At 55.6% G+C, this 22,564-nt stretch overlaps 7 protein-coding genes across 7 annotated transcripts; 4 read left to right on the plus strand and 3 right to left on the minus strand.

The window, feature by feature from the left end:
• Positions 1-1,532: 1,532 nt before the first annotated feature.
• IWZ02DRAFT_371237 (glucose-repressible alcohol dehydrogenase-like protein transcriptional effector) lies at positions 1,533-3,915 on the plus strand (the record flags this gene model as incomplete). Its single annotated transcript, XM_066764549.1, has 3 exons — positions 1,533-2,618; positions 2,672-3,039; positions 3,093-3,915. 3 exons carry the CDS (start codon positions 1,533-1,535, stop codon positions 3,913-3,915), a joined length of 2,277 nt encoding a protein of 758 aa, XP_066626610.1.
• Positions 3,916-4,827: 912 nt separating this feature from the next.
• IWZ02DRAFT_443385 (ubiquitin carboxyl-terminal hydrolase 2) lies at positions 4,828-7,479 on the plus strand. The gene is made up of 6 exons (XM_066767017.1): positions 4,828-5,218; positions 5,278-5,514; positions 5,569-5,658; positions 5,723-6,057; positions 6,118-6,579; positions 6,637-7,479. The coding sequence occupies exons 1-6, from the start codon at positions 5,113-5,115 to the stop codon at positions 7,006-7,008; spliced, it is 1,602 nt and encodes a 533-aa protein (XP_066626611.1). The 5' UTR covers positions 4,828-5,112; the 3' UTR covers positions 7,009-7,479.
• A 1,735-nt stretch (positions 7,480-9,214) lies between these two features.
• IWZ02DRAFT_512317 (solute symporter family transporter) lies at positions 9,215-11,681 on the plus strand (the record flags this gene model as incomplete). The annotated part of the gene is made up of 4 exons (XM_066770558.1): positions 9,215-9,480; positions 9,555-9,619; positions 9,786-10,034; positions 10,097-11,681. The coding sequence occupies 4 exons, from the start codon at positions 9,215-9,217 to the stop codon at positions 11,542-11,544; spliced, it is 2,028 nt and encodes a 675-aa protein (XP_066626612.1). The 3' UTR covers positions 11,545-11,681.
• Positions 11,682-13,411, minus strand: IWZ02DRAFT_144618 (uncharacterized protein). Its single transcript, XM_066761814.1, has 3 exons — positions 12,966-13,411; positions 12,679-12,914; positions 11,682-12,632 (listed from the first exon to the last, which is right to left on the minus strand). Exons 1-3 carry the CDS (start codon positions 13,249-13,251, stop codon positions 11,991-11,993), a joined length of 1,164 nt encoding a protein of 387 aa, XP_066626613.1. The 5' UTR covers positions 13,252-13,411; the 3' UTR covers positions 11,682-11,990.
• Positions 13,412-13,458: 47 nt separating this feature from the next.
• IWZ02DRAFT_443391 (putative NADH-ubiquinone oxidoreductase 39 kDa subunit) lies at positions 13,459-15,297 on the plus strand (the record flags this gene model as incomplete). Its single annotated transcript, XM_066767018.1, has 6 exons — positions 13,459-13,725; positions 13,778-13,791; positions 13,842-13,904; positions 13,957-14,051; positions 14,099-14,190; positions 14,241-15,297. Coding segments are annotated over 6 exons (1,267 nt in total), but the record flags the coding sequence as incomplete, so codon positions are not given.
• On the minus strand, positions 15,298-17,531 carry IWZ02DRAFT_414382 (Hemimethylated DNA-binding protein YccV like-domain-containing protein; the record flags this gene model as incomplete). Its single annotated transcript, XM_066765759.1, has 2 exons — positions 15,298-16,028; positions 16,104-17,531. The coding sequence occupies 2 exons, from the start codon at positions 17,529-17,531 to the stop codon at positions 15,594-15,596; spliced, it is 1,863 nt and encodes a 620-aa protein (XP_066626615.1). The 3' UTR covers positions 15,298-15,593.
• Positions 17,532-18,829: 1,298 nt separating this feature from the next.
• IWZ02DRAFT_371400 (fungal-specific transcription factor domain-containing protein) lies at positions 18,830-21,502 on the minus strand (the record flags this gene model as incomplete). Its single annotated transcript, XM_066764562.1, has 4 exons — positions 18,830-20,254; positions 20,302-20,820; positions 20,873-21,299; positions 21,354-21,502. The coding sequence occupies 4 exons, from the start codon at positions 21,500-21,502 to the stop codon at positions 18,830-18,832; spliced, it is 2,520 nt and encodes an 839-aa protein (XP_066626616.1).
• Between the last annotated feature and the right edge of the window lie 1,062 nt (positions 21,503-22,564).

Below are 22,564 nucleotides of genomic sequence, written 5' to 3' on the forward strand. Positions count from 1 at the left end.
GGCAGCTGAACCCCTGATGCCGCGAAGGGTGACATGACAGGGTGAGTGGTCAGGCTTTACCATATACCATTCCATTTCTGCAGGTCGGCCCGCTCGCAGTCTACGTGCTCTGCCCCACTGCTGTCCACTCGTCGGTCTTACTTTTTACGACGGTCGCTCGTACGTCGGTCGAGCGCGCGGTCAGAGGTCCGCTGCCCGCAGCAGCGCGCGGGGGAGATGAATCTTCGCCTTCACGCTGAGGATGCGCGGGCTGGCGAGGCATGGATGTTCCGACGGGTTGTTCAAGGGAGAGAAGGGTCTCAAAGACAGGAGACGGACGGACGGACGGACGAATGATGTGGGCTAAGGCCGGGCTTTGGTGGGAATCTCTCAGGCTGTCTTGGTCGTCGAGTGGTCGCAGAGAGCCGTGGCCATGACCGTGACAGCGTGCTTCCGTGACGACAGGAGACGATGAGGCTCAGCTCGTACCTAGGCGCCAGTTGCAGGCAGACCGAGGTGTTAGCGCTCCAATCAATCTTGCGCTGAACCGCAGGAACCGCCAGCGAGCGAGCCCATGTTCGGTTCTCCAGGAGCTACCAGTGTGCGCCTCAGGCCGATGTGGCGTTCCAGAGCATACCTAGGTAGGTACTTAGGCGCGGCGCAGGCGTTCAGCACGGTCGAGCTGATCCAGGTCCATGGAGATTGAGGAAATAGGAATTCGCCAGTCGCGCAAGATGGACAAGAGAAGAGGCAGTAGTAGATAGACCCTGACATGAGACGGCCGTGTTCATTGATGTTTCTAGCCAGCCAGCCAGCCAGCCAGCCAGCCATTGTTTGGTCAGGCAGCTAAGGCATGAGTCTTTTCTTGGCGCAACAAACCGCCGGGACCTGGAGCCCATGTCAGGTCACGTGCAGGGGCGGCAACGTTCCAGTCCCATGTGCGCTCGAGCGAAGACAGCGGCCAACACCATCAGCCAACGATTGCACCTCTCGTCGTCTCCAGCATTCTTTGCTCTTCAGCCTCTTGGAGCCATTGCTTACCGCTGCAGCATCCGGTAGCTGCTCTGCTCACCTCGAGTCTCCAAGGATCGTCAAAGGTCCGTCTCGGTCGAGTCTCGTCATCGAGCCACCACGCCGTCGAGCCCTCCAACACACGCTGACAAGATCACGCTGCGTAGTCTACAACTCCTCGCGGCCTCTACCGCCTTGACTGCGCATAACCTCCCCTTCGACTCCCTCACCCCGCCGGCTCCATTGTCCGCCCTCCGCCCTCCGCGTCCTGCGACACCGTTTGCCTGCCTTGGTCTGCACGAGGGAGCTCTATGCGCAAGTAGCGGGCCGCGCCGCTGCCCAAGACTACTCGACATTCATTTGATGAGTGGTAGCTGCTTGGTCGCTCATGTTAAGGCGAAGGAGACTCCGTTCCGAACCTCTTCCACTCACTTAACCATTGCCGCCGCTACGACAACCTCCCGCCGTCTCGCGCCAACTATTGATAGCGATACTACTCCTCCTCCTCCCAGTCACTTCAACAAGCTCTCCCTCAGCTGTTGATGGCCGATGGTCCTTTTCGGTTCCAGCAGGGAGCCGGACAGTTCTTCTTCAACCAGCAGAACCATTTGCCCAGAAATCTCCAGCGGACTGGCTCACCCGTCACAAGCGGCCGCGTAGGCTTCAATCCCGACGCGCCTTCGCCAAACCGCTCTCCGGGGCCTCAGTCGCCGGCGCACAATCCCTTCAGCATGTATAACCAAGCCCATGCGCAGCAAGGCCAACACGCCATGCTGAATGGCAACTCGCACCAGCGCTTCGCCATGCAGATGAATCTGGCCAAGTTCCAACAGCAGCACCAGACCCACCAACATCAGAATCATCAGCATCCCCAACACCAAGATCACTCGGCACACGGCGCTCATGGCGCGAATTTTGGAAACCATCAGCACAACATGTCGGGTGGTCTGACCAATGCGACGCCCCACTTTGCTAGTAACCATCTTCAAAATGGCACCCCGGGGAGCGTCCACAGCAGCCTATCAAAGCCGCCCAACGAGCACTGGGCCTTGCAGCTTCAGTACGCCCAGCACGCAAGGGAGATGACCATGTCCCACTCTCACGCGCGGAACCATCCCTCTACAAACAAGAGCATCGTATCGGGGCAGACAAACGGCATAGTCAAGGAGGAAAAGGAGGAGCGCCACCGTGCTGCAAAAGATAGCGAAAGGGACGATGGTCAGATATGGAAAGCCCTGGACCTTGGCGGGCAGAACCTCAAGGTTTTGTCTCCGGCCCTTTTCGACTATACTTTCCTGACCAAGCTCTACCTCAACTACAACAAGCTCACCTTCATCTCTCCGGCCATTGGCAAACTTAGGAATTTAAGAGAGTTGGACCTGTCGTTGAACGAGCTTCGGACACTTCCTCCCGAGATTGGTATGCTGGTCAATCTGCGCGAGCTGCTGCTGTTTGACAACAACATCGAGACCCTGCCGTACGAGATGGGCTCTTTGTACCAGTTGGAGATGCTTGGAATTGAGGGCAATCCTAATCTCGATGAGCAGATGAAAAACATTGTGGTCGAGCACGGCACCACGGAGCTAATCAAATACCTCCGGGAACAGGCACCAGGCAAGTCGCGCGACGTTTCGCTCCCGTGGAAAATGCTGTTGGTTTCTAACTACTCGCAGGACCTGAGCCGCCGGCTGAGCGTGACTGGGTTGTTCTTGATGACACTCCCGTGACGCCCGAGGACAAGTTCATGGTGCTCAGTTACAACATTTTGTGCGATAGGATGGCTACCCAATCTCACTACGGCTACACACCATCGGCGGCACTGGCATGGGAGCACAGGCGGGATCTTATTTTGCAGGAACTGAGGGCTCGCGAGTCAGACATTATCTGCCTCCAGGAAATCGACTCGGAAAGCTACAACGAGTACTTCCGAGGCTCCCTGGCTCACGACGACTACAAGGGTGTCTTCTGGCCAAAGGCACGGGCGAGGACCATGACTGAGCGGGAGGCCAAGCTTGTGGACGGCTGCGCCATCTTCTACAAGAACAGCAAGTATGTCGTAGTGAAACGCGAATTTAAAGAGCTGGTGCTGATTAGAAATTTAGATTCATCCTCCTTGACAAGCAGCTCATCGACTTTGGTAATCTCGCAATCAACCGGCCTGATATGAAGGGCGAGCACGACATTTTCAACCGAGTCATGCCTCGCGACAACATCGCCGTGGCCGCATTCCTGGAAAACCGCCAGACCGGAGCCCGTCTGATTGTGGTAAATGCGCACGTGTACTGGGACCCCGCATTCAAGGACGTCAAGGTCGTTCAAGCCGCTATCCTGATGGAGCAAATCCAGAAGCTCACGGAAAAGTATGTCAACTGGCCGGCATGCACCGACAAGGCTCCTTACCGGTACGCCAATGGCGACAAGGAGGGCGAAACCGAGCCGCCAGAGCCTCCGCCGGAACCAGCGCCGTCGCAGGTCTACACTAAGGTCGAACAAATGCCCCTCGTTCTCTGTGGTGACTTCAACTCAACCCCCGACTCGGGTGTCTACGAGCTCATTGCCCATGGTCAACTCTCCAACGACCACTCGGATTTGGGAACCTACAACTATGGGCATTTCACCAAGAACGGCATGTCGCACCCATTTGCGCTCAAGTCGAGCTACTCCAACATTGGCGAGCTCAGCTTCACCAACTACACGCCCGGCTTCACCGGCGTCATTGATTACATTTGGTACTCGACGACTGCGCTCAACGCAACAGGGCTGCTGGGCGAGGTCGACAAGGAGTATATGCAGCGGGTGCCTGGATTCCCCAACTATCACTTCCCAAGCGACCATTTGGCATTGCTGGCCGAGTTCACATTCAAAGGGCGCAAAGAGAAGAAGACGGTCGAGGCGGACTTTGGGCCACAGCGCGAGCGCCGCTAAAATGGATGTGATGTGACTAGTTTTTGTTTTACGGGCTTCACGGCGCGCGTGGGGGGGCCACGGGGCTTTTCTTTTGACTGTTTTCCCTTTACGTGGTCATTAGCGGATTTCTTGATCAATCGGTTTTGATGTGTGTGACGTTAGGACCTCCTCCTTCTCTCTGCTTTGCGCTTCCCCCTCATCCTTTTTTCCTATCTACTGCAATGTGCGTGCGTTTTTGGTCGTGGTTTTTATGGGTTTGACCATTTTTTTTTTTTTTTTTCCCTCGCTTTTTCCTTTTGAAATTCCGTCGTCCGACAGTAGTCTCTCTTTTACAGCCCTCCTGGGTCCCACCTTGCCACCTCTCACCCTCGCCACTCCCCTAGCAAACTCTTTCCCCCCGACTTTCACTTAATCTTTTTTTCAGCATGTCGTTCGGATCCGGGCGCCGGACTGGAGGGAACTCTGGGCTGGTCAGATGGACGGTTTGGTTGGAGTTGAGGAGCGCGCGCTTCCACGCAGCACACACACACAAACACAAGGAGAATATTTCTCACTCCCACACACACAAACAATTCTTGCAGCAATCGGCAGCAGTTGGGTAACTCGAGAAGAAATGACTACTGCTATCTCAAATTCAAAGAGAGTAGGCTGGCGGCGTCAAACGGTTCAAGAGGCACTGCTTTGATTCTCTCCATTTTGTCTTGTTGTTTATCCTGTCGTTGAAAGGCGTCTTTGACATGTATTATGTGCTTCTCTTGTGTCTTTCGTGGTCAGTCTGCATGGACACGCCAGAAATCAATTGATTATTCTGTGTCCATGTAAGGAATCTGGTGATGAAGGAGGACTGATGGTTGTCCACGTGCCTCTTGTAGTTTCAAAGTGCTCGCAATTGAGTGACCATGCCACGGAAATAGTCTTTGACCGTGCAGCAGACGCCGGAACAAAGTTGCGAGCACAAGTGGGCTCTCCGTCGGGGCTTCCCGCGTGGTCCGCGTCGAGATCTGCGGCGATTCATGCAGGTCCCTGCCGCTCAGCACGACCATCTTCAAACATCCATCTCACGTCGCCTCGCGGTACCCTACCAAGCCCGCCAAACACCTCCCCTCCGACCTCGCTCACCAAGTCGCCGCCGTCCATGGGAGATATGTAGTTCGCGCCGCCCGCGCAGCTCATCATCCGCAGCGCCGCAAGCACCACCGGCGCACACACCCCACCATGGACAACGCGCCCAAGACGACAGGCCCGGCGGCAAATGCGAAAATCGCCAAGGGCAAGCTGCTTACGGGGACTAGCAATCTTCCACAAATACTCTACGGTTGCGGTACGTGTTGGCGACTAAATGGCGGCTCTTCGCATCTCTCTGCTTACGCTTCTAGCCAGAACACCTCGAACCGCTATTCGCCGAGCGTCGCAAAGTCCTCGTCCAGCAGTACACGAACATTATCCAGACTATCTTCGAGGGTCATCCCATAATACCGCAAACCCACCGCTCCGACCTCAATGGGGACGCTGCCCCGGTCATCTCCCTACTACCGACGTACATGTGCCTGCAATGCGTCGGCATCTTCACACCTGAACTGAGAGACGAGCACTTTGAGGCCAAGCGCCATGGGTTTTGTAAGTCGCCGTTATATGGCAGAAAGGTATAGGGCAAACGCTGACCATGGACAGCTGTGGAATCGAAGCACGGCTACGTGTACTGCCAGCAGTGCAAGGACTTTATCTACGATCCAACACTAGAGAACGTGCGGCTATTACAGGGTCAGTCCAACATATGGGGTTTTCTTGAACAGTAGCCAAGGGTTTGTAGCTGACAAATGCCCAGGTCGCAAAAAGAGGAAGCTCGAAGAGACCATGACACCCGAGGACCATAAGCTCGTCGCGCAAAACTCGACCTTTGCACCGTGCCGCGCAATCGGCCTGCGCGGCCTATACAACATGGGAAACACCTGCTTCATGAGCGTCGTGTTGCAGTGCTTGATACATAATCCGTTCATCAAGGCATTTTACCTGGGTGAGGGCCACACATCGAAGGAGTGTGAAAAAGAGTCGTGCACAAGTTGCGCGTTGGACGAAATCTTTACAGAGTACTATTCCTTGGAAAAGACCGAAGGCTACGGAGCCGTCAACATGCTGCTAGGGAGCTGGACCATAGCACAGGTACATGACATCTCCATACGGCCCACCAAGCCAGTGGTAGCAGAGACTGACGCAACGCAGGGCGGTCTCGCTGGCTACCAACAACAAGACGCACACGAGTATATGCAATTCATTCTCAACAACCTCCATCTCGAAAACGGCGGCAGCGACAGCGGTAACGGCGGTGGTGACAACGCTAGCAAAGAGTCGGAATGCACGTGCCTGATCCACCAGACGTTTTACGGCAAATACCAGTCAACTGTAAATTGCGACAAGTGCAAAAACACTAACACTGTTACCGAACCATTCATGGATTTATCACTCGACTTGCGCTCCACGGCCAAAAAAAGAAAACTGGAAGGGGGAGAATCTGGAGACGGCGCCCCGGTCTTGGATCTGCGGGACTGTCTAGACCGGTACACGGGCAAGGAGAAGCTGTCGGCGCAAGAGTACAGCTGTGGAAATTGTGGCGGCACGCAGCAGAATGCCACAAAGCAACTGAGCATCAAGAACTTGCCCCCTGTGCTGTCCTTCCATCTCAAGGTAGGTCCTGGCTCACGAGCCATCTTTCGCACGCCTACTGACCTTCGTCCTCCTCAGCGCTTCGAAACCACAAAATCACAGTCGACCAAACTGGAAACGCGCACCTCATTCCCTCTTACCATCGACATGTACCCCTATACAGTGCAGGCACGTACATCGTCGTCCGCAACCGCCTCTTCGTCTCCCTCGAAGGGCAGCAGCAAGATTGTCGCCCATGACCCCAATGTCCGCCACCCCACAGTCCTCTACGACCTCTCGAGCGTAATTGTGCACAAGGGCAAGTTGGATTCGGGCCACTACGTCAGCTTCAGCCGGAAGGGCTCCGAATGGTTCATGTTTGACGACAGCAAGGTCGTTTACGCCAGCGAGGCAGATGTCTTACGCGCCGAGGCGTATATCCTCATCTACGTCGTGCGGAGCTTGGAATGAGTTGGTGTCAGATGGCGGTAATTCGATTGACGAGGGAAGACATTAATTTCATCCGTTCGGCTTTCTCGTCGTATGCTTGTGCCGGGCATTTTTTGCGGCGTTTGGGATGCATTTGTTGGCCATTTTTTCCTATCGCGACAGCGTAAGAAGGAGGGGAGATGGAGTGGAGTCAGAAACGTCGTTGCTGGGCATTTCTTTTCCATTGCAGTCTCCGTCACTTTCTTTTCTCTTTCGCAGCGCCGTGTTGATGCGCTGTCTTCATTCGATTGGCTGCATTATTGCTGTCTCTTTGTCTGTTTGTGTTCTTTTGATACCTGTTTTCCTCGTCATAGCGTCGTAGAGTATGTGAGTTTTTGAATGAGTATTTGGTTTGACTTTTGTGTTCGCTTGGCCTTGATTACTGAGTCGATGTATTTGATTGGAGGAGCGCTTCGTATGTGAGTGAGAGTAGACTGAAATGAGAGTAGTGAGTGAGACCTTCGGTATCGTCGTGAAAAGTTGCGGTAAGGAAGGTGCACTGAGACTCGATTCGACTCGACTGTGAAGTCGGATCCTGGCCTCTAAGTACGGAAAACAGCTGGCGTTGCGGGATACACTTTTTTATCCTTCACATGCCAAAATCAGCGCACCAAACAGTCTTTTATCCTACCTACAGTACCAGATGAACCACCATCCCTGCACAAGAACAGCACAACCCACCCACCTTGCTCCCATATCATCAGAAACCCTCACTATCACCATCATAACCTTCCCTACCCTTCCCATCCCGCCCTCCCTCACGCGACAAGTAACTCAAGTAGCCGCTCGCAACGCGCAGACAAGCCAGCCTGATAGCGCCGCCGCACTTATCACGGCAGCGCCACCTCTCTTATCTCACTCCCAGTCGGGTCGTCCGAATAAGCTTTTGCGGGCGGCGTGGGCCGGCCAATGAGGGAAGGCATGGGGACATGGGTGTGAAGATAGCCGGGACGGTCGATTGTGTGACCCTTGTGCTGTATGTAGAATTGGGTAAGGTAGGGGAGGCGAGGACTTTATCTTTGCTTGTACTGTAGGGTATGGGGGGGGGGGGGGGGGGGGGGGGGGGGGGTTGTGGGTTGGGTTTGAGGTGGACCACTGTAAGTACTAGGCTGAGGTGAGTTGAGTTGAATTGAGGTATTGATAGCCGATGTACGCACGCACGGATGATGATCTACACGCCTCTTTTTTTCCCGTTCTGAGGAATCCAAACGGGGGTGGGAGAAGTCAGAAGCGTGGGGACGAGGTAGTTGTGGCGTGGAGATCCCATGGCCTTCTGTTCCTACCTAGTTGCAAGAAGCTAGAGAGAGAGAGACAGAGAATGACTAAGTATACAGTGGCATTCAAGACACGGACGTGCAAGGTTTAGGAGAATCTCCTTATCATTCCCAAAAGCACTAACGCCGCCTCCGTCACCATATGCATGAGTAAGTAAGTATCCCGCCATGGAAAGCAACCAAACAAACGCAGACCAGGATCGTTGCAGGGACGCCGCCGACGGCCGGGTAGGGCCCACGCACTCTCAACAGGCGAGGAAATGATGGTGTCGGCGGAGAGGAGTCTGGGTATGCATACCTAAGTAACATCGGGCCTGACACGAGATAAGTAACTTGATGAGACAGACAGCCTTGGTGGTGTCTTTGCTGGCTTCTGAGTCAAGACCCCATCTTGCCAACCCACGAGCTGCCCGACACAGAGCGCTTGGCCGAGTGCGGCGGCGGCAGCAGCAGCAGCAGCAGCAGCAGTAGTAGTAGCAGCATTATGGAAGGACGGCCCAGCATGTAGGTACAGTACTCGCGCTAGGGCGAGTAAATTGTGTCTGGCTGTCGGCTGTTTAGTCCGCACACACAGGACAAGCTTTGGCAGCGTCGGTTTGTCTTGCTCATCGCTGCGTCGCGCGCTCTAGACGCGTGGGTTGGTTGGTTGGTTGCTCTTATCTGCTGTCTGGTCTGGTCTGGTGTGGTCTCTCTCTCTCTCTCTCTTCTTGCTATACCTTATCCCACGATCTAGTCGAGACATCGTCTCGCTGCTTTTGTTTGGTGCAATAGAACCATCGCCTCTCCCTCTTTCTTCTGTCAGTGTGTGTCTCTTTACTTTTCCTCTCCACGCTCAAGTATCACATTTCCCCCATTGAATTGCGCCACTTGACGCCAAATTTATACGCAAACCCACTACCACCAAAACCACAACCATGGTGTCGGCTGCCGCAACGCTGCCCGAAGGCGCCGGCTACGGTGTCGTCGTCGGCGTCGGCTTCTTCTTCGCCTTTGTCATGATGTTCATTTCGTACCTGCAGAACCGGTATACACGCTTCTCGACCAAGCAGTCCGAAGAGTTCAACACGGCCTCGCGTTCCATCAAGCCGGGTCTGATTGCCAGCGGCATTGTGAGTGCTTGGACGTGGGCGGCTACCTTGCTGCAGAGTAGCTCGGTTGCGTATTTGTATGGTGTAGCGGGGTAAGTGGATCGAGTGGGTGTGTTGATGTGAAACTGTGAGATGAGTTGGATTGGGATGCTGATTGTGTTGATAGGCCGTTTTGGTATGCCGCGGGTGCGACGGTTCAGATTTTGATCTTTTCTGTCCTTGCGTGTAAAGGTGCGTCCGTCTCTTGAATTGACTTGGAAAATGAAGAAAAGAGATAAGGGCACGTGTGGGTGTGGAAAGAAATTGCAGTTCCTTGGATTCGCTCGGTGTGTGGAAGGGCGGCCCACTTCGATACTGGCAAAATAACGAAATGGCTCGAGCTGACAACACTTTGCAGTCAAGCAAAACTCGCCGCGGTGTCACACTTTTCTGGAAATCATCTACACGCGTTACGGCGCGGTGGCGCACGTCATTTTCATTTTCTTCGCCTTGGTTACCAACATCCTGGTAGGAAGTCAACTGCTTCTCGGAGGAAGTGCAGTCATGACGAGTCTGACTGGAGCCAATGTGTACGCGGCCATTTTCCTGATTCCAGCTGGCGTGTGCTTGTACGTGGTTCTGGGAGGACTGCGGGCAACATTTCTCTGTAAGTGCCAATTCCTCGAAGGGGTAAAGGGGGTGACTTGCAACTTACCTTCAATTGTCCAGGCGACTACTCCCACACTCTGATCCTCATGATCATCATCATGTTCTTCATGTTCCACGCCTACGCCACCAGCGACCTGATCGGCTCTCCGTCGCGCATGTATGACCTACTCGTCGCCGCGGGCGAAGCTAGGCCCGTCAAGGGCAACCAAGACGGTTCGTACGTGACCATCAAGTCCAACAAGGCCCTCGTCTTCGGCGTCATCCAGCTGTGCGCCGGCAGTGGCACCGTCTTCCTTGACCAGGCCTACTGGCAGCGCGCCATCGCCTCGCGTCCCAGCACCGCCGTCAACGCCTACATTCTCGGCGGCATCGCGTGGTTCGCCATTCCGTTCGGCTTCAGCACGACGCTCGGTCTTGCTGCCGTCGCCTTGACAGACAACCCTCGTTTCCCCACGTTCCCCGACGTCCCCAGCGAGAGCGACATATCTGCCGGCCTGGCGGCAGCTTTCTCTGCGGCAGCGCTGCTCGGCAAGAGCGGCGCCGCTGCCTTGCTCGTCGTGCTGTTCATGGCCGTCACGTCGTGCGCCAGCGCCGAGCTCATCGCCGTCAGCTCCATCCTGACCTTTGACGTCTACAAGACGTACCTGAAGCCGCAAGCGACGCCATCGTCGCTCATCTTCGTCAGTCACGTGTGCATCTGCATCTTTGGGCTCGCCATGGCCATCTTTGCGTGTATCTGGGACGCCATTGGAATCAACCTGGGCTGGCTGTACCTCGTCATGGGCCTGCTGATTGGCGGCGGCGTCTTTCCTGCTGCTTTTGCCATTACCTGGCGTGGCCAGACTCGCATAGGATGCATCTCGGGAGCTGTCATTGGTTTCGCTGCTGGCATCATCGCTTGGTTGGCTACTGCGAAAAATTACTACGGGGAGCTCACCCTCCACACCACGGGCCTCCAATACCCAACGCTCGCCGGAAATCTTGCCGCCATCATGATCGGTTTGATCGTGACGGTTGTCGTGTCGCTGGCGTTCCCGGAGCCGCAGCTCTTCGACTGGGAGATCACGCGCGCCATCAACAACGCCGGAGACGGCAACTCCCCAGACTCTTCCACACCGCCTCAGACAGCAGCCGCAGGCGGCGACGAGCCAGAGAAGAACGACAAAAGCCTATCCAAGGGTGACCAGGACGTAGCCGTGCACCATGCGACGCCGCTCGAAGCCGCCGCGTCGGCGCCCATCGACGACCCGCGCTCCCTGGCCGGCGCGTACAAGATTGCGTGCATCGCGTCCACAGTGCTGAGCGTCATCATGGTCATTTTGGTGCCTATGCCCATGTTTTTCAGCCACTACGTCTTTTCGAAGGGTTTCTTCACTGCGTGGGTCGTGATATCTTTCCTTTGGGTTTTTACGAGCACCTTCATCTCGACCGTCTTGCCCGTTGTCGAGACGCTGGGTTTCTTCAAGGAGTTTGCTGGAAAGTTGCGTCAGGATCTGACGAGAAGATGATTATTCGCGTAGAGGAGCGAACATTCAAAGCTTTATTGGTAGATGGAGTTCAACTGGGTAGACAGAATTGATCCTCGAATCGTACTGATTTCGTTGAAGATTCGAGCGTCTAGGCAGAGCCATTTCAGCTGCTAATGAGCGACGGTCTTGACAAGTCGCAACTGTCTTTTCACATGAAGTTTTTCGTCGAGAGCCTGAAGGAAGATTGGTTATGGCAATACCGCAGCTGAGGAAAAGACTGTGGAGTCGAATTCTAGAATTAGAAGTGGTTTTCTGTATTCCATTAGCGCAACTAACAAGCGCTTTCTATGGAGCATGCAAACTCCGGGTACCATGAGCCAGTGTACGTCAACCCCGCCACTTTCCTTGTGATAGTGCCGACGTCTCCCTGGCTTTGCTTCTGTGACCGGCCTCTTGACTCGACTAGCATCTTCTTGACCCCTCCCTTAGGCAGCCCAGACGTCCTTTCCAACTCCTTCAATCCAGTTACCGAGCTGGTTGACACTTGAATCCCAGTCTCTGAGTCTTCCCCTCATGCCCTCAATCTGCTTCATGTCCAAAACCTTGGGCTGGACCCAGTTGATCTTGGCCACCTGGTCGACCTGGTCGATGGTGCCCCTGAGAAGTCCCAAGCTCAAAGCCTTCATAATGAGATGCTCAATCTCATTGGACTGGACCTTTGTTTCCAGCGAAATGGCGTTGAAGGTCATAGACCTGTCCTGGGGCGGGCGGCGGAATACGGCCTCTGTCAAGGCCGATAGAGAAATTTTTTGGTATAGGAACTGCTGGTGCTCCTTGAGGAGAGCATTCTTTGAAATGTTACCCGCCAGGACGTCGTAAGCGGCGAGGTCACCGCGGTTGAAGGCAAACAAGAGGTCGCGAAGCCATGCTTGAGGCGTGTTGACGAGGGAGTCCAGGATCGGGTGAAGCAACAGTTCACCAAAGTTGTAGATGGAATCAGAGACCAGCGCGGCGATTGCCAGGTCGTAAGCGCGCTGCATGCATTCTTCGCGCGGGAGCTTCGCAAGGTCGATGCAGGCGAGGAAGAGGAGGGCGTTCTTGTAGTAGGCAGCGAATTCTTGTTGAGACTGATGGTGTCAGTTTAGAGGTTTATACTAGCAAGACTGTCCTCACCTTGTAGTATTCAGCATTGACGCGGTAAAAGGCCGCGTGCACCTCCGTCTCCACCGTATCAAACGAGTCCAGGATATGCTCGGCCTCATCCAGCTTCTTGCGTGCGCTAGGGGGATCTTGCAGCTGCAGCTGAACGCTTGCCACCACAACGATGGCGTAGACGTAAGCGTCTTGCGACGACGACTTGTTGACCTTGTCTGCGAGGCTCTCGAGGAACTTGAGACGCTCCCTCAGATCTGAGCGATGATTAGAAATGTATCAACAAGTAATCCGCAGTGGTTCGGTACCTTGGTATTGTGATGCGGCACTCAGGCCCAGGGTGGCCAGCTTGAGCTGATTGATCTTGTCCGAGAAGGTCTTGATGAAGGTGTTGAAGAGCCCTATCCGCTGCGACGCGCTCTCGGCATGGCCAAAGTATTCCAACAGCGAGTTGGTCAGCTCGTGCCAGAGCTTCCTCTCCCAAAAATCCTCAAACTGCAGAAAGTAGTGCTGCAGCTCGTCCGGGGCTTGATCGCGCTGCTCCTCGAGGTATCCCGGAATCATCTCCAGGTCTTTGGCCGTGGGTCCAGCCATGGTGGCGAGTTGCGGCGGTATGGAGGGCGTGGGAGTGGGTTGAGGCACAGGACAAGACAGGAGGGTCGGATGGCGTTGGTGATGGGGTTGTTGGATGGTGGTGGAGCTCCGACGGTGGACGTGGACTTGCGCTGAACGCGTAGGTCTGAGCTTCGGCGGCGTCCTTAGGTTCTGTTCCAACCGGAGCTCCGTCGATCACCCTGACGTTATGCCATACGTTTTTCCGCTCCGAGGTGCTCTCCCCGGAGCTACAACCACCTCCAAACCACTCCGCATCTCCCCGCAACCGCTTTCAACGATCCTCTCCGCTCTTCATTCGACCATGGCTTTCCCCAGGAGTTGCGCCGGCCAGAACGCGGCTCTCCTCAGAGCATTGGCCTCTCCCAAGCTCGCCTCCCATGTCACCCGGCGCAGCGTCCACGATGTCGCCATCACTCGCACTGGCAAGCCAATCATCAGGATACAAGGCGGCAGGTAATGCGTTGCTGAGACTCCATTTATGACTGTTGCTGACCACTTCCACAAGGTCGTCGCTCGGAGGTTCGATTTGCCCGGTCCCACCCCACCTCTGGCGCTAACTCCTGTGCAAGGACACACTGCTACCGTGTTTGGAGCCACCGGCTTCTTGGGCCGCTACATTGTCCACCGTCTGGGTACGAGCAAACACTGCCGATATCTAGGACATGTACTGATGAATCGGTTCAGCACGTCAAGGATGCACTGTCGTCGTGCCATATCGGGAAGAAATGGCCAAGCGCCACCTCAAGGTGACGGGTGATTTGGGCCGAGTCGTCTTCCTCGTAAGACAAGTTCACGCCAGAATGGCAAAAATTATTGACAGACCTAGGAAATGGACCTCCGCAATACCCCATCCATCGAAGAGAGCGTCCGTCACTCCGACATTGTTTACAACTTGATTGGCCGCGACTATCCCACCAAGTGCGTCCCTTGACACTCATTCGGAGTGAGTCGTGTTGAACTGTTATCAGGAACTTTACTCTCGAAGACGTCCACGTCGAGGGTGCCGAGCGCATTGCCGAGGCCGTCGCAAAGTACGATGTGGACCGTTTCGTGCACGTTTCCTCGTTCAATGCGGACAAGAACTCGACATCCGAATTCTACAGCACCAAAGGTCGTGGCGAGGAGGCCGTTCGCAGCATTTTCCCCGAGACCACCATCGTCCGTCCGGCACCCATGTTTGGTTTTGAGGACAAGCTTCTCAACAAGCTGGCGCGCCTCAGCAACGTCTTCACGTCCAACAACATGGAGCAGCGCTTCTGGCCCGTGCACGTCATCGACGTGGGCATGGCGCTGGAGAAGATGTGCCACGACGACACGACGGCGGCCGAGACGTATGAGCTGTTCGGGCCGACCAACTACAGCATGGCAGAGCTGGCGGAGCTGGTCGACACGGAAATCATCAAGCACCGGCGGCACATCAACGTGCCCAAGCAAATCATGAAGCCGGTGACCGAGATGCTGAACAAGCTGCTGTGGTGGCCCATTGGCTGCGCCGACCAGGTCGAGCGCGAGTTCATCGACCAAAAGATTGACCCCACCGCCAAGACGTTCAAGGACCTCGACATTGAGCCCGCCGAGGTCAAGAGTCTGATGTACAGGTACCTCAAGACTTACCGCAGCACCACGTACCTGGACCTGCCGCCGCAGACGGAGAAGGAGAAGCGTGAGGAGAAGAAGTACATCCACGTGCTCGACGACCAGTAGTAATTTCTTTCAATGCTGTTGCTGCGTGACCGAGAGACACTCCAAGACCACACCTTTTTCCTTTTCCGATTGAAGCGTTTTTCCGTATGAGCGGTGGGTCTCTTTTTCCCTTTTTCATCATCGACTTCTTCGCTGTACATAAAAGCAGTCTTGGGCCTAGACCAGTACCATCTGATACAGGCACCGCGAGGGGCGGACAGCAGCTGCTGAGAGAAACCATCGAAAAGACAGACCGACCGAATGCTAGAGTGTACAACATCACAATCATCTTCTTTCGAGACGTCGAACGTCGGACGTGAGGTCACTATTGCCTTGCTCGTGAAGGTGTCGCTTTTTGAATTGAAATGAGGATTCCTTGCCTGCCTGTTCTGCCTTGGGTATCTTACTTGTCTACGTAATATCATCAACTCCCTCCCGTCCCTCTGCGATTTTTGTGGCGCTGGTGTCGTTCCGTCGGCGCTTTGTCGCGAGGGATGATTGAACTGGTGCTCTCTTTTCTCCGTCTCTTGCCTCCTCTCCTCCGTAGCCAAGTCAAATGCGGCTTTGCCTTGCCTTGCCTTGCCTTGCCCACCAACTGCCACAATAACAATATTAAACCCCCCTTATCTCTCGACCGCCTAATCATCAGGATACTCCTCCCTGACATTACTGACAAACTTCTTTCCTTCCTTATCCCACCTCAAAAAATACCGTCCCGCAAGCCCCTCCCTCAGCCACCCCGGCGGCTCCTCACTCGTCGGGGTTATGTTCTCCTCGGCCACGTACCTCGCGGTGCTATCTTCACACAGCACGTTGTAGAAGGCCTGATTGCGCCCGTTGGGCAGCCGGTCCACGTTCATGGTCAGCGCCCATTCTTCGGTCGCGCTGCACGACGGGTCCCACCCGATTATTACGCCGTAGTATAGGTAGCGTGCGTGGCGGAAGGGTGTGCCGATTGTGTGGCGCACGGGGGCGGAGTAGGTGGGGGGTTGGTTTGAGGCGTGGATGTCTTCGTCTTCTTGGGAGGAGGAGGAGGAGGAGGAGGCGTTGTAGTTGTTCGAGTTGTCGTTGCTCTGGCTCTCCACGCGGCTCCGCCGCAGCTTCGGCGCCATGGCCATGCGGTCGGCGACGTACTGCTCGCCAATGACGCGCGCGAAGTCATGCGATTCGGGGAGGTCCCAGAACAGCGGGCCCATGTAGCGCTCGGCCAGGAACGTCTCCCACGGCACGTGCTCCAGCATGAGTTGGATGACTTTCGTCATGAGGATGCGCCGGCGGTGCGTCACGATGTCGGCGGCCCCAGGCACCGTCATCGACGCGTTGTCACCGCGCTCGAGGAACGCCCACGCCCACATTGCTGCGTGCAGCGCCGCGTTGAGGTCGAGGTGGGAGTGGGTGAGGCGCGCGGCGCCGGGTGGTTGGAGCGGTTCCGCTTCGCCGCCGACTTCGATGGCGCGGCGCATGTTGCGTGCGCTGCGGATTACCATTTCTGTCACGCTGGCGGAAGACAGGAACATGGGAAAGTTTTGAGGCGACGCGCCCCAGCTCATGAGCTGCGATTCGAGTCGGCTGCGTGGCACTTCGAGCTCGGAGCGGAAAGGGTCCAGGTACATGATGTCTGGCTCATCCGGGTAGATACTGTTGGTGGTGTTGGGGGCGCCAGGCCCGTCGAGAGATTCGCCCTCCGGCGCTTTGACGATGGCGTAGATGTGCATGGGGTAGCCGCATGGCTGCGCGTTGATGCCCAGTCGCTCGGCGACGCAGCAGAAGATGGCGACGGTGACGAGCGGCAGCGCTTCGTGGGTGTCGCCGGCCAGCGCGAGCCCGATGAAGCTCTGCTCGATGCGTCCGTATCTTTCCGGGGGCACGCCCGTGAAGCCGGCCGCGCGCAGGAACTCGACGAGATGCAATGCCCGCTCGCGTAGACCGAGCTCGAGGTAGTCTGGGTGTTTTGCTTTAAATCGCGCGGCCAGGTCGTCCAGCCGGGCAGAAATGTCGTCGAAATCGCCAATGCCTTCCGCGCTGTCTATCACGAACAAATCGTATGCGCCCAAGACCCGCTCGAGTGAAGTCGGCTCGCCACGTCTCAGCCGCGCCCATTCTTCCATGGCCATGCTGCGGTGTATCGCCGTGAGGGCTGCGTTGGCCCAGTATCGCCGCGCCAGTACATCCTCTTGCTCTTCATCCACGCTCTTTTGCCGCAGCAGCTCGTCCTTGACGTCGTATCCTTGCGCTGCCAGCCATTCAATGTGTGCACCCCGCTGCTTGTGTGTTGCGACCAGTTCGTCCACCAGACGTCGCGCTTTGACCTCGATGCGTTTGCGCTGAACGAAAAGCTGTCTCCAGCGAACTTGTGCGACGGGCCGTTGGAGGAGCGCGGTGTATTCATGTTTGGGATTCCAATGGTGGAAGTGGACGCGGCAATTATGTCGCCATAAGATTTCTTGTGCCGCTACGGATTGGAGACGTCTGTTTGTGGGCTGAACGGCGTTTAGGCCATCGGGGTCGAGATAGAAGAGAATGTTGGTCAAGATCTCGTCGGGGAGCATCAGGAGAGATGCTCGCTCTTCTGCCATGGCTGGCGATCAAACACGGGATTGTGTCCAGGGCGGCGAGTTGTTTTGCGTTGTAACGCGCGGGGCGAGAGATATAGGACGGCTGGGAAAAGGTGTTGAAGGAAAGTTGGACCCCCGCATGCGATGTCCTGACGCCAGATGACGATGTCGGGCCATCTTTGCCGAGGATCGCCACGCAGGGCAGGGACCCCCTTTAGTCAACATCTCGACCGCGACAGTCACTGAGCATGAGGAGCATCCCAATCCTACAGATACTGAAGGCGCAAGATTTTTTCTTATTTCCAATACCATATCGGATCTAAATTTGTATCGTGGTCCAGACAGCTTACAGCGCAGGCGCCTTCGTCTAAACGCAGACGAGACAATTTACATGTAGCCCTGAGGCACTGTATACTGTACAGTACAAGGATCAACACAAGTCGTGTCGCTTGCAAAAGAAGAGGTGGTACATATATGTGCGGCATGTGCAGTCAACTGCTAAGACTCAACCACCACCAGTCGTTCCTGACCAAGATGAACTCGACGAGTTTCAAGTAATTGGTATATGGTGGTGGATACATCAGGTTCCAACGGCTTGGTCTGAAGTTGCAGTTGGCCTCTTCTCGTGCCCTCCACAAATCTGCTCATCCATCTACCATGGCATCGACTGGACGAACAAGCGCTTGGCAGTCAACGGTCGTGTCGTAGGGGCGATTGTGTTCGTTGAGACCCATTAGACTAGCATTGGATTTCGGCTTTCTTCCGTGTGGCTGACTAGTCTTGGATAGTCGCATGCGCATCCCCAGTCGAGAGAACACGGCCAGGCGGCACGGGGAAAGATCAATACATGTAAGCAACATGCAGGTGTTGTCCGGAGAAGCGACGCTTTGATCAATGATGCGTCATCTGCAATGCCTTTTGAACACTAGAACTCCCCAGTCATCTGTTGCAGACTGCAATCAATGCGACGGGCGATGTCGATGCTGCTGCTGCTGCTGGTGTTGATGTTGCAACCCCTGCTGTCCATGATGTAATCCCGAGCCATGCCCCTGGCTGTGCCGCTGTCCTTGTCCTTGACCTTGACTCTGAATTGCAGGGAGATGCATTTGGCCATGGTTACTGGGTCCCTTTCCAACGTTCGCCCAGTTGAGAACACCGGTTCCAGTAGAAAAACCCGTGACAGCCGCTGTGGGAACAGTCGATGGACTTTTCGAGGCTGCCGAAGCGTAGTTTAAATCGTGCGCAGAGAACATCTCTCCGCCAATGACACCTCCTGGGACGCCGCCAATGGATTGCGGAAAGAGCTCGTCCCACTCGTTCTAAAAGAAATTAGCACAGTTTTCTCCCAGAGAGTCCGAACCGCTTACCCAGTCAATGTCCAGCATGTGGTCATCCGGACTACCACTGCCTGGACCTCCCATGGCTGACCCGGATGTCGCACTAGTCGTGTCTCCAGGGCTCATGTTGAACAAATTACCCATACTGTAGGGCGTTGGTGCAGTACTCGCATAAGGATCGGTAACAGCGTCCATTGGCGGTAGCGAGGCAGACGAGTAGGGGGCATTTGAGGACGATGATGCGGCCATGGACGAGTGCGGAGGAACCTGCGTCATGCCCGTCGCATCCTGGATCTGGTTGTAATGTGAATCGTGACGATCTTGACTTTGCGTCGCACCGCTTCGACTAGCCGCAAGTGTGGATGTAGCCTCTGGCGGCGGCGACAGCGACGGCGGCGTATCACCCATGCGCGCCAAGGCGCTCTTGGCCAGATTTGGATACCAAAGCCTCGCGCTGTGATCAATGGCCATGGTGTAAGGCCGTGGGCCTATGGGCTGATCCATGGCCGTTGGCGCGTGCAGCTTGCGAAGATTTTGCAAAACGAGCGTGCGGTCTCGAAGCCCACCGAGGACAAATTTGGCCTTTTCCACAATCGAAATATTTGGAGGCAGGTCAAACGCGTAATCCAGACAGCGCCAAACGCGCTCTTCGTAGCTTGGGTCTTGCTCCTTGGCATACATTTCCGCAAGCATGAGCAAAGCAGTGTGCCACTGCTGGTGAGTGCCCGCGTACCAGATCCACGTCTTCAAATTTGGTGTCGTGTCGAGGACAATGGCATTCTCCAACAGCAACGTCCCAGAGCCCAGCATCGTTTGCCTCAGGCGCTCTGGCATTATTCTGTGCATGTTGCTGGCGTACCGGAAAAGCAGCATAATGTGGAGCTTCAAGCTCAGAATGTTGTAGACCAGCTGCCACATGTAGTGCAACGGATTCTTGGGATCCAGCATTGGTCCGTATCGCTTCTCCATGGCGATGCGGAAGTTTTGGCACTTGGCAAGTACCGCCGTGAGCGTTGTCTGTTTCTTTTCGATGCGGGGCCGCTCGAACCAGATGAGACGCGCCATTTCGGTGCATTCGAAGCGCATGCGGGCTATGGTCATGTCGGTAAAACAATCCTTGTCTTGCCATGGCGGGTTCTTGGTCTCAAAGTCCATGTCGTCCACGTTCAGGGGAAACTTGGTATCGAAATCGTCTTCGCGGATCTGGGGTCTGGGCCCACACGAATCGCATACTCGAATGTCCAAGAAACAAAGCTGATACCACACCAGACGTCGAACATGGGTTTCAACTGCAGAGAGACCATATTGAGCGCCATCACGATGTAAGCCCATACACTCGGCCAACCTGATGGCCATGGCAGTTAGGGCAGAGTGGGACCTGGAAATTTCGTTGCGGCAGAGGGGTATCTGGACGAATCAGAAGATGGATCAAGGGCATGAAAGCTAAAACTCACCAGATACATGACGAATGCTTGCAGCGTCTCGAATTTGGTTGTTCGCACGACGTTGGCCCTTGATAATGCAGCCTCGGTCCCTTCTTTGAAAGTTTCGACCAGCTCTTGCTTTGAAGTTCCATAATCGTTGGTCACAGCCTCTTCTGAAAGGCTGACTGCTGCAGATAGCATGGCGGCCAAGATGAGAGCTTGTAGAGACGATCGAGGCTCGACACCCACGGAAATATCTTTCCAAAATGCAGTGTACTGCCTCTCAAACGACGGTCTGTGCACAGCTGGAGCAACTGGATGTACGGCACGCCAATACTGTTTGAGCAATGTATCTGCCATGGATTTTGCAGGGAGAGAATTGATCAAACTGTTTTTCCGAACCGTCGGGGCAAAAAAGAAGCTGGCGGATGGCGCAAGGTAATCTGGACCTGGAACCAAGTAGGCGCTTGGGTGAATTTTTTTTGTAAAGGGGTGCGGTTCCAATGGATCTGGAAATAGTTCAGGGACTTCTTTCAAGGCCTCGGTCAGCTACGAGACGTCGTCAGCATCGACTGTTGGCAAAAAAGACTGCCAGACCAACCTCTTGTGCCAGCTTGGGTCGCACGAAGCCGCCAATTCGTTCGGTGATTCGCAATCGTCCAAACTGCACGCCCAGGTCCAGAATGTTGTCGTCATTGCCGTCGTCGTCATAGGGAGCTGCCTCTAAGGCGAGGGGAGTCGGCTCAAGGCCTCGCTCGTCCTCAGCTTCAGAGAATTCTTCCTCGCTGGAGGCGCCTTCGAGACCGGGCAAGCTAGAACCAGGCCTCGACTCTGAGCGGGAGCGGCGCAAGGATTTTCGAGCAACGTCTTCTTCGAGAGTGCGCTCAAGAGAGCCCATCTTCTCCTTGATTTCGGCCAGCTTGAGCTGAGAGGCAGCATCGAGGGCAGGGGCCAGAAAGACGCAATCCCTGGAAAAGCGGGTGCAATTGCTGCACGGGTGGAGTTTGTCGCATTTTAGCTTGCGGCGGCTAGATGTGCAGGTTAGCGGTGATGATCGTTGATGCAGGGCGCAGAGGAAGTACCGGCACTCCAGGCACGAGGTGATCAAGCGATTGCGGCGTCGGATCTTGGAGGGGGCAGCGTGGGGTTTGACGGCGGGGGAAGCGGCGGGCGGACGCGACGGGCTCTCGTGTCGCGGTGGAGGAGGGTTGGAGGAGTCTGGGGAGGCCATGGATGGAGCTGACTGACCGTGCTCGGGCGGGGAGGGGCCAGGCTTACGGGCGTAGCGAGTCTTTTTTCGAATATTCCAAGAAGTCGGTGGAGAGGCGATGATTTGTCGGTGGCGCGCGTGTGTAGGACAGGCGGGATATAAGGCCGTAAGGTACCCGCGTGCGTGCTCGTGTTGGCTGAGGTGTGGAAGACGAGGGGCAGTACAGGGCTAGTTATGCGGGTGGATGGTGAGTATTGTCCAAGACGTCGTTGGAGAGCTGGAGGAGAGAGACTCGAGGACTCGAGGTTGAGTTTGAGGTGGTGGCGGAGGGGAGTCTCTGCGGCATGTGACGAGCTAATGTACAACAGATGTTAGAGAGAGAGAGTTGGATCAAAGGTGACCTGAGCTCAGCGGAGGTCCCGTCTCTTGCAGCTCAAGACCTCGGTCGCTGCTTGGAGGGAGCTGGAGTGAGGCACATGTACTACTGCACTGTACTGTACTGTAATGTAATGTACTGCTGCCTCTGGGCCCGTTTCTCCGCGCCCACTGGCGACTGTAAACCACATGCACCATGCAATCCACGGCTGGCGCACAATTGCAGACAGCATCTTCATCTCTCAACTCAATTGCTCATCATCTCTCTTCCACCTCACTGTTGCATGCCTCGCGCTGACGCTGACGCTGACGCTGACGCTGACGCTGCCTGCTGGTGCTGGCTGGGCCAACAGGGGCTCCACCACCAGGTCCCAGCCCACTGCACTAAGGTGCAGGTAGCCGGGAGCATGACTCGCTGCGTCGATCACTGTCACCGGATTCAGCCGGCATCTCCGCCACCGACAACTGAACATGACTACCGTCGTCATCGTCGTGTTCAAAACTCTTCACAACACCACGGCTGTCCTCTCTTCGTCCTGCGTCGCCGTGTCCGTTCGGGCCTCGCTGCGCCTGCGACTCTCGTCCCGCGAACCTCCCCCCATTCCCCCTCATCAACACCGGCCCGGATATCGCGGCCATCCGACCCGCTCTGCCGCGGAAGACATCTGCTCCACCTTCTCCCACTATCACGGACGCCGCCCTGCGCAT

Source organism: Phyllosticta citriasiana (assembly GCF_038021145.1).
Source record: "Phyllosticta citriasiana strain CBS 120426 chromosome Unknown IWZ02scaffold_2, whole genome shotgun sequence".
In the NCBI taxonomy this organism is placed as follows: Eukaryota; Fungi; Ascomycota; class Dothideomycetes; order Botryosphaeriales; family Phyllostictaceae; genus Phyllosticta; species Phyllosticta citriasiana.